Source organism: Lingula anatina, chromosome 4 (assembly GCF_051362555.1).
Source record: "Lingula anatina isolate TDL-2025a chromosome 4, LinAna3.0, whole genome shotgun sequence".
Lineage (NCBI taxonomy): Eukaryota > Metazoa > Brachiopoda > Lingulata > Lingulida > Lingulidae > Lingula > Lingula anatina.
In genome coordinates, this window is record NC_141770.1 from 16,601,852 (window position 1) to 16,612,295 (window position 10,444).

The window sequence follows — 10,444 nt, forward strand, 5'->3', positions numbered from 1 at the left end:
TCTACCAACTACGTATAATGATGCATTGCTATTTGTAAAATATAAAGAATAAAAGCGGATGGGTTCAAGTTCAGAAAGTAGTTCTAACAGGACGTCAGCAGGTGTCGGACAGTGCTGCCATCTTCCGACTTAAATTAGTAGTCAATAAGTTACGCTGAACACAAAACGTACAACAAAAACAAAGAGAAAAACATAATAATAAGTAAGTAAATAAATGAACAGATAGATTAAATAGAACAATGTGAAAATATTAAAAGAAAAATAGAATTAAAGGGAAGTATTGGAAAGGCAACTTCTTTCAACTCTGTTCAAAAAAAAAAAAAAAAGAAAAAGAAAAGAAAGAAAGATTGAAAAGAAAAGAAAAAACACACAAACAAAAATGAAAGAAATAAAAAAGAAAAGAAAAAACTTTGCAGATGTACAAATTCACGAAAATATTAAATTTTGAATGCTTTTGTAACTCTGCTTGAAACTCTCACCAGTTTCAGCTAGTCAAAATTCTAATAAGAGACCATTGGTGTGATTTTTTTTTTTCAGAAATCGACCCCCTGACCCCTGCCCGCTCCTTAATCGGCCATTGCCATTATTCAACAAATTAATCAATTTATACATAAAATAAGTTTAGGCAAGTTATTTTTACGCTTATCCGTGCATTTGTGTCAACAGTCTCATATCATTGCTGTAGAGAAGACAGCTGCAGACCTGGTGATTGTGTTTGTAGCGACAATTTTTGTTCATTCGTAAGACTCCACGCGCTGTCCGCCATATTGAATTTGGGAATCGAAGAATGCGTGAGTATGCCAAAAGCTAAAGTTTTGTATACAGTATTGCCCTAAAATTCCAAAATACATGTGGTTTTTTAATTCGAACAATTACAACCTTGCTTATATCTAGCATAGAAAATGAAAGAGAAATCACTTGATTTCAGCAGGCGTTTGAATTCGGCTGTTCAGTCAAGACTTCCGTGAGAATTGTTTCTACTCTCTAGATTGTGATGGTCTTAATTTTAGCTGCATTTGTGCCATGTTGGTTAATAAACGCTGTTTCTTTAGAGGGGGTTATATCATTTCCGTGTTTTAGAGGAATTCGCTCGTTAGACGGCAAAACGTAACCAGTTTTTTCAATGAAACATTCATTTTCTTCATATTCTCTATTCAAGGACATTGAAGGGTGAATATGATTTGAAACAGGTAGATAATTATACTGAGTTTTTTTGCAGTTGACTGTAAGTTTAAAAATCGGCATAAAATTCGTCAAATTTTTAAAGGAAAAAAGTTGAACCGAACGTTGGATTAAATGATGAGATTTTGCCACACGTGGTACTTTTTAAATGGCATCATCCTTTCTTTGTTTCAGTTTTTAAATACTTATTGTGACGAAAATAACAGAAATGGCAGATGATCTAGACGTAGAAGCACTTTTAGAAGCTCCATACAAAAAAGAGGTATGGTGTACCGGGGTTTGTGTTCAGTCTTACAGTCACTATTACTTATTGATAGTTCCAGTTTGTTCCTTTCTTTCATTTAATTATTGTTGAAATGTTGAAATAGTCCATGCTATTTAATCAGGGGAAAATATCTTATTAAATTTTGAAGTTTTTAAAATATATATTTAATTGCATTGGTTTTTAATGTATGATAAATCGCCACACATTGTAGTGAATGTAATATAGCATTTGATATGACACCCCTAATATATGCATTTTGAATTTTTATCTTATTGAATAATGTGCATATACCCAAATATACATACTTAAATCATTTTGTACATCATGCCAGTATAATTATCAAGTCCATGACCAGCAAGTCAAACTCGCTCAATTTGTTGCCCATTTGTTTCTATCATAGATTTCCATAGTACGTAACATGTACAGCTACCTACTTCAGCTGGTTCACAGCAGCCTCCTATGCCGACATGAAAGGTAGTAATTGGTATCAAGGAATAATTATAGAAACTGTATATACAAACTGCATACCTTCAGCAGGTGCTTCAGTTTTTTTTTCCTAATGTATGTGTGACAGCACATCCGCATGTTTTATTTTTGTTTTTTATTCTTATTCGTCTAATGATGGTACATGTATGTACTAGATTGACGTTTTGAATAGAACACTAAGCCTAACTCTAAGCCACAGTGATTGAGAATTTGTGTATGTCGTGCAAATAAACAAATTGTCAAGTGGAAGCTCTTGAATTTTATTAATGAAAGTCCTGTTCTTTATGTATTTCTCATTTAAAATGAAGGAATCATTTACAACAAGCACACCCTTTTGAAAATGCAAACCAGTAAAATATAGGTAGGGCATTTAAAAAAAAATTGAAAATCATTTCACAAATTATAGTCACCCTTGCCCTTCCACTTGATGATTTATGTCACTAGTTTGAAAACGACTCTGAAATGTACCCCTCCCTCTCGTCTCAGGTGCGTTGATGACGATGGACAGAGAAGAGCAATCCAGGAACATCTGCCAAAAGGATAGACCTATCCAAGACTTACTTTAGTGTGGGTTTTGGCTAAGCTAAAGCATTCCTGAGATATCACTAGGGGTTTCTTGTATATGAATGTGTGCGTGTAGGTTTATTATTATGTATTTATATATATCTATGGATTGTCTGGAATTATATTTGGCTCTGAGAGTGAAAGTGGTTCGGAGTGCTTGTGTTTTCTTTTTCATCCATATTTTTTCATCCTGGTTACATGTAGCTTTGTAAGGTAAGTTTTATTACTGAGGATCATGCAGTGTTCCAGAGAAGGAAGAAACCGGAGACCAAGCAAGCCTGTCTTCACCATTTTGTTGACACATGTGACCTTATATGAAACACTAATATTGACTCAGTGATTTGTTATACATATGCTTGATCATTTCAAACCTACTCATAAACAATTCCTTCTTTCAGTGTATTTTTTGTTATCACTTTCTTTTTTATAAAAAAGGTTAGTTTAAACTAAAAACTTATGATTTTTTGTGCCTTCCTTTTCCCCTTGTCACTGTGTTTGCTGGATGTTTCATGGATGCTGTTTTTGGACATCGTAGGATGATGGTGGAAGATCAGAAGAATCCAGAGAAAAGGAGAGGTGAGATTTTAATATATTTTTCATTTGAGCATTTTGTAATGAGTAATGCCTTTTGAACCTAATTTGGTTAAATTGATAGGATGAGATAAGTGTTTTTTTTAATGAAAGTAAAATTTTGCCCATACAAGAGTTTGAAATTTGTTTTAACATTTGCAGCAGAAAGAAGAGGAGCAGAAGTAGGGAAAGGGACAGGGATCGAAAGAGGTAAGTTTTTTATTTATCCTTGAGGACCCCATTTAGAGACATGTCCATCTTTCTGTTAAAGCTGTGAAAACTTATTCCAGTGCAAAGGTGCTCTCAATTCGATTATTGTTCATGAATGGTTTAGTGCCGTCAATTCTGTGGTCATGTTTGTTACATAATGGGGAAACAACATTTTGAATAAATTTATAGTGCAATCTTGAAATTTCACAAATGGAGCACTTGGGACTGTTTTACTAAACAACTTGTGCAAAAATTGGTTTAAACATTTAATACTGAAATGTTTTGGCAAATTTCACTCCAGGAGATATCTGAACTATTGAGCACTTGTTACTTTCCAGGGATAAAGATAGGGACAGAGATAGAGATCGCAAACGCAGCAGAAGTCGAGACAGGAAAGATCGTGACAGAAGGCGGAGTCGGAGCAGAGACAGGGATAGAGACAGAGAAAGAAGTGACAGGCGTAAACGCAGTCGTAGTAGAGATCGTGATCGCGACAGAAGAGACCGAGACAGGGGCAATGACAGACATCGTGAGGACAGACGTGCCCGTAGCACCTCCAGGAGCAGAGACAGGAAGAGAACACCAACACCTATTAGGTGAGAGACTTTTCACAGAAAATAGAAAATCAGTTGAAAAATCAGCCTTGTGATGTCTGAGCAAGCTAAGAAGCCTAGACTGCCAAGTTAAAGAACTTACTACTTAAGTTGTCTACCACATTTTGAAGGTCTGAATTAATTAAATTACTTAAACTTTGATTTGTGCATCTCCAACCTTGTATTACTATTATGTTTGTTTTAAAAATTGAAGTTGATATGATTCTTGACTTTGAGAAGTCTTGTTAAATAACATTTATAAAGGAAATGGAATTGCATTGTACTAAAATTAATATTTTGAGCTGTTAAGTCAATGATGTATCTCTTGTACAATTTTGTTCTTTATTCAAGTATATCTGACCTTTTTCACTTCAATTTTCTTTTGTTTTGTAGACTTATGACCAGAGAAAGTCATGAAAATGGTGTTCTACGTTTGACAAGGTGAGTTTTAGGAAAGTTCTATTTATTTATTCATTGAACTTGTTTGATGTACTTTTTCAGTATAAGATTACTTCAGCTTAAATTTTTTCTGGTGTTTCATTGTTGTATGCAAAAATAATGTAATGCAAATAAAAACACAATTGCAAAAAAAAAAAATTAAAAAAAAGAAAGAAGGCAAATTTCTTAGCCTCAAAGTGTGTGTCCAACTGAAACAAGATCTTATATATATTTGCAGAGGTGCTGATGAGGATCTGACCCCAGAAGAAAGAGATGCACGCACAGTGTTTTGTATGCAGTTGGCAGCCAGGATTAGGCCCAGAGATCTAGAAGAGTTCTTTTCCTCAGTTGGGAAGGTAAATATATTGTTCTGTGTTAGAGAAAATGAGTAGAACTAAATCAGTGTGCTGTAAATCCACCAGCCATTTTTCCTAGTTGAGATGTTTTCACTTTATATTTCAACAGTTTTCTTTTGTGTCATTGGTATATTGAGGAAGATAGTCAACTCTGTTGGTGTAAATGCAATATCAAAAATTCTAGGATTAAGTAGGATTGATAAAGAATGTGGCAATATAAGAAAAGATTTGGAAGTAAGTATAAAATTAAAGGGTTAGAGCTCAAACAAATGCATTTGCTTTGTGCAGGTACGAGATGTGCGTATCATCACAGACAACAAAACACGGAGATCCAAGGGCATTGCCTACGTGGAATTCTACGAGTCTGACTCTGTACCTCTAGCCATTGGTCTAAGTGGCCAGCGGTTGTTGGGCGTACCAATCATAGTCCAGGCCTCTCAGGCAGAGAAAAACCGCGTGGGCCAGACAGGGACAGCTCTCCAGGGGAAGAGTGCCGCAGGACCCATGAGGCTCTATGTGGGCTCCCTTCATTTCAACATCACGGAGGACATGTTGAGAGGAATCTTTGACCCATTTGGAAAGGTAGGAAGGGAGAAGATCAAAGGAATGGTGTCATTAACTTGAGTAATGGTAAATTTTGTAAGGATTACTTTGTATATTTGTGGAGCAAATTTTGTTTGGGGTTAGTAATTTGTGTTTTCTGGGGGAAAGTTTTGTCACTGATGTGTTTAGAAATGGAACCATCTAATTTGGGCTGTTGCCAAATTTTGAATTGAGGTAAATGGAATTATTTGAATAAGGTTGGATCTGTTGCTTTAAATAATGTTAGAAATAGTTTGTTTAATTGTCAACTTTCAGATTTATTAGATACTTGTTTGTGTGACTCCAGTTTCTTGTATGCCTATTATGTTTGTTATGTGCATCGTGTGTATGGTTAGCTTTATGTATATGAAGCAGGCTTACCCAAGCAAGATAACATTTCCATCACTCAGAAATGATTCCTCTAGCTAGTGGATACTAATAATGTTAAAAACTAGCAGACCTGCAATAGTTTAGATATTATAAAAGTTTGATATTTGAAAAGATTTTGATTATTTTCCTCTATAGGCAAACTTGTGGTAGGCCTGCTGCTAATCAAAATGTTTGATTTTTTAAAATGATTTATGTTATGAAAATGGTATTTGTGACAGACATACAGCAAACTGACCTATTGTTACTGGAAAATTCACCTCTTTTTGTTAAAATTATAATTGGATACTTAGTATGATGATTGAATGTAAACATATCAGAATTGAATAATGTTTATATATCATACAAAAAAACAGAAGTTCAGTTTGCTCTCTATGTGTAACATGCTTTATGTTACAAATTATTGTGTGAAATGGATATTGGGTGAAATTACACAAATGTCAAAATTGTTTACAATTTGGAAGTGGGTTAGATATATTGAACATGTTTTTTACTATTTGAACTGTATCACCATCTTGATCAAGATTTCAGAAGAGGCTGCATTTGTAAAATTCAAAAAAGGAAGCTGCAACATGAGTGGGATTTCTCCAAAACGGGCACCTCATGAAAAGCAATTGTGTGAGGTGCCCGGCTTGCTAACCATGAACTGGTCTTCTCCGTCTTTCAGATGGACCACTTAAATCTAGTGATGGATACTGAGACTGGAAGATCTAAAGGTTTTGGATTTGTGACAGTAAGTACTTACTCACTAGTCTCATCCCCCCACAACCATGATAGTCTTTGCCTCCTTTCTGATGGGCAGCCTTTTTGTTGTTTCATGTGCTTGCAGGTGGACGATATCAAGTTGATTAAGGATCCCCAGACAGGAAGATCCCAGGGATACGGGTTTGCTACAGTAAGTATATGTGACCTTGACCTGACCTGACCTGACCTTGGTTGATGATTTGACCTTGTTGACCTGCAGCCTGTATGAAAAGTTGGAAGACGTGGCCCACAGATGGACATATTGGAGCACTGTTGTTTGTATATGGATGTCAGGAATTGCATTTAAGCTGTAGAATTATCATATCATTAAGATGTTATGTTTTGGGGAAAAAAAATTTACAGAAGAAAGCTTAATGTTCGCATATTATTTGAAGTCTTTAAAATCAGCATTTTATTATGTAACATGCTAATGTATGTATTGCATGGAAATGTGTATATTTGTTTACCAGATGTATTTTTAGTTTATGATGCAGAGATTTCTTTAAAAATGGGTATGAATAAAAAGAAAAACACTACTTTTACAGGGATGCTTACCAGCATGGAATTAGAATTGAGAAACAAGCCTTTTATGATATCACTGTACAAATACTAATGCAATAATATCGATCTGTAATTGCAGTGGGCTTCTAGTGTTAGCAAGTGGGTCAGAAAAGGGGGTTCATTTCAGAGTCTTCTTTTCAGTTCCACAATGCAGAGGATGCACTGAAAGCCCTCCAGCAGTTGAACGGCTTCGAGCTTGCAGGGCGTCCTATGAAGGTTGGTCATGTAACTGAGCGTACAGGCGAGCCAGGCACAGGTGGTGCTCTGGACAGTGACGAGATGGACAGGGCAGGGATTGACCTCGGTGCCACAGGGAGGCTACAGTTGATGGCAAAACTGGCAGAAGGTGGGTCATGTTTGTTTTTATCTTGTCACAGTGTTCTTGGGCTTAGTGAACCCCAAAAGAGAAGAAAAATGAGGATTAGGAAATGGAAAGCTTGGGCTTGTACTTTGATAGTATTATGTGTAAATCTTGGTTGAAGTTGAAAGGAGTTAGATACACTCAATTTCTTCTTAATCTGTTTGTCAGTTAATGATTATCATGTCTGATGTTGTCCGTCAACTGCAGGTCTTAAATCTGCCAGCCTTTGTGAACTTTTCTGAAACTAGAGACTAGGCAGTTTCACAAGGACCATTAGTTAACATCTAGATCAGACAGGCATTCAAGAGAGCATTTTTTGGGGTTAATTAACTGTAATAGCCAAAAACACTTGTTTCAGCATGTGTTAACATTTGCCATGTTTACCATTCCAGGTACAGGTTTCCAGATCCCCCAGTTTGCTGCCAATGCTTTGAACCTGACCCAGGCACAGTCAGCCCAGCAGGCCGCCCCACCCATAGCCACACAGTGCTTTATGTTGTCTAACATGTTTGACCCTATCACGTAAGTACTTATATATCTGCCCCACTTAAATACAGCAAAAAAGCTATCCGAAAAATCCGTTCAGATATCATTTTTTGGCTAATATTAAACATTGTCTTTTGGTAATTCTCTCCGTTATACTACTTGAAACTCCATGCTGGCATTTGACGGGTTTTGTGGAAAAAAATTAACTTCATATGCATATGAGAGTAGTATTATTCTTGGGCATTTGTTACTAAAGCTTTGGTGAACTGGTAAATACAAAATTCTTAAACATCTTGCTAATTATCACAAAAATCACAACAAGAGACAAGTGATTTGAGTCCCTGCCAGTATTTTAGATGTTTGAAAGATAGCATTTAGTTATTTTTTTCTCGAACTTTCTATTGGATGGAACATATTTTTCCCCAAGTAGGTTGACCCAATTGGAAAAAAAAAAAAAAAAACAGAAAGCGATAGATATGTTATTTAGTCTTTGAAAAATTAAATGTATTGGTACCTGATTGAACTTTCTATACAATCCCTGAATTTATTCACAGAGAGACCAACCCGAGCTGGGATCAGGAGATCAAGGATGATGTGATAGAGGAGTGTAATAAGCATGGTGGGGTGATCCATATCTATGTGGACAAGGCCTCTCCTCAGGGGAATGTGTATGTCAAGTGCCCCAGTATAGCGGCTGCAGTGGCCTCGGTCAATGCTCTTCATGGGAGGTGGTTTGCAGGTATGTACAGGGAATTGGGGGATCTTTAAAGCGGGTTTCGGCTTCTTGCAGCTGAAATACTGGATATAATAGTTTCAATTAAAAGAATAGGACAAAATCCAGTTTTCTGAAAATTCTCTCTCTAACATTAACTGAGTTATGTCTGTGACGTTTTTGTCGTGCTTGATTGGGCAAAATTCAGACAAGACTGCAGACTTCAAAGTAAGTTTTATACAGGACGTAAAGAAATTTTGTATAATCTCATGATACATACACTACAATATTTTTAGAGGTTATGTGATAAGTTATTTATACAAATTGTTTGCAGTTAAGATGGAGTTTTACATAGAATATTTACCAATAACTGTCTTGTCTATCTTTGCAGGTAAAATGATAACGGCTGCCTATGTCCCGCTACCAAACTACCACTCACTGTTCCCAGACTCACAACGCACCATGCAGCTTCTTATGGGATCCTCTTCAGGCAGCGGGAACCAGTTTGCTCCAGTAGGAATGGGAATGAATCCTTTAGGATCACTGTCATAGCATTCCTGCATGCTGTTGTGGACTTGTTTGAAAAAGAAGAGGGTGTTAAGATGTACAGTGATATGGAAGAGGATTGTACATAAGCAGTTGTAGCAACTGAACTAGTTGTAGCACTGTCTAAACACAGAGACTGTTCCTGATGGAATTAATAGGCTTCTCTAAAACAAATGTTGAATGAGGAGAAATGAGTTGTTGAATGATTAAATCTCAATATATAAAATCTGCAGTTTTTTTGAGCAATGATGCTATCATTATCGTGGACACAATGAACTGAGTTCTAAATACTCTGGGGAACTTCATTTAAAAGAGACATGGAGAATATTTATGAACTTGTCAGAGTTGGGTAGAAAAAATCTTCCAAGTTCTATAAAAATCTTGCATTGGATATATGTGAAATATGTTTTTGAACAGCCAGTGAGGTTTACGTTTACTATTTACCTGTCTAAATTTAGCTGTTAAACAGAAGAGTAAAGGAAACCAATCAGACCCGTTGCGTTATTGATAGGGACTCATTTTACTTTGTTGTATTTTAAGGATTTCACCTGCAGGGGACAAAAAAAGTTTTTTTTTCCTATTGATTAAGACCCTGACACCGCTTTATGAGTGGAAACCAAAATTTGTACGAGGTCAACCACCAGGGTTCAGTATTTGAAGCTGATAATTTCACTGAAGTATAAGAAAATGTGAGTAGATCTAGAGATTATGACCAGCCCAACCACACGTTGGGTTGTATTTAATACAGGAATTGTCATGTTGGCCTTCTTGTATTTGACTTTTAGTGAATAGTGCAACTTTTTTGTCTTGGTTAGTGATATTTCAAGTTATTCAGTGCTATAAATCATTATCATTTTGATTTGTTTTATGTTTGATTTGATATGATCAGTGAAGTTTTAACCTAAAAGCAAGATTTATGTTTTAGATTTGTTTCCAGTTCAAAGGTGTGTTTTAATGAAAAGAACAGTATGACGGCTTTACTGACCAAGTTCTGTTCGAGATGTTTATTACAATTAAGAGAAATAAAGAGGATTATTCAAGATAACATTGTGTTATTATAGTTTCTGTATCTATATATTGATATTCAGTACCTTGAGTACCTCAACAAAAAATGAGGAAAAAAGCTCTCTTAGTTGTATAAAAGTTGATGTTAGCACCAATGCATTATGCAGTATTTTAAGTTCTTGTACTTATTAGCACTTTCTGTTGTCCAAAACTTGAAAGAAACTCATTTTTGTCAATATTGTCATTTTGATTGAGAAAAAATTTTCTTGGCATGGTTTCACCTGGTTTGGGGGTTGAAAAAGAAGGCCGATCGATAATATTCCAGATCACATTATCAAGGAAATGGTACAATGTACCTTTTATAGTGAGTGCACGGTAAAACTGATTATCCTGACA

General features: G+C 35.8%; 1 protein-coding gene across 4 annotated transcripts; it reads left to right on the forward strand.

Annotated features, from left to right (window-relative positions):
• Positions 1-668: 668 nt before the first annotated feature.
• Positions 669-10,088, forward strand: LOC106150853 (RNA-binding protein 39). 4 transcript variants are annotated; one of them, XM_087011037.1, is made up of 14 exons: positions 669-791; positions 1,357-1,444; positions 3,033-3,073; positions 3,230-3,277; positions 3,616-3,873; positions 4,264-4,311; positions 4,547-4,664; positions 4,953-5,246; positions 6,301-6,366; positions 6,463-6,528; positions 7,080-7,284; positions 7,692-7,821; positions 8,340-8,524; positions 8,889-10,088. In XM_087011037.1, exons 2-14 carry the CDS (start codon positions 1,391-1,393, stop codon positions 9,047-9,049), a joined length of 1,674 nt encoding a protein of 557 aa, XP_086867163.1. In that variant the 5' UTR covers positions 669-791; positions 1,357-1,390; the 3' UTR covers positions 9,050-10,088. The 4 variants fall into 4 exon arrangements, with proteins under 4 accessions (XP_086867163.1, XP_013379320.1, XP_013379319.1 ...); XM_087011038.1 differs by lacking the exon at positions 669-791 and adding an exon at positions 1,160-1,190; XM_013523866.2 differs by lacking the exon at positions 6,463-6,528.
• The last annotated feature ends 356 nt before the right edge of the window (positions 10,089-10,444 follow it).

Excerpts from the sequence above, each read along its gene's own strand:
- LOC106150853 (XM_087011037.1), top strand. The coding sequence starts at position 1,391 with ATGGCAGATGATCTAGACGTAGAAGCACTTTTAGAAGCTCCATACAAA. Across the intron at positions 4,665-4,952 it reads TCTTTTCCTCAGTTGGGAAG|GTACGAGATGTGCGTATCAT; the intron begins GTAAATATATTG and ends TGCTTTGTGCAG. Across the intron at positions 6,529-7,079 it reads AGGGATACGGGTTTGCTACA|TTCCACAATGCAGAGGATGC; the intron begins GTAAGTATATGT and ends TCTTCTTTTCAG.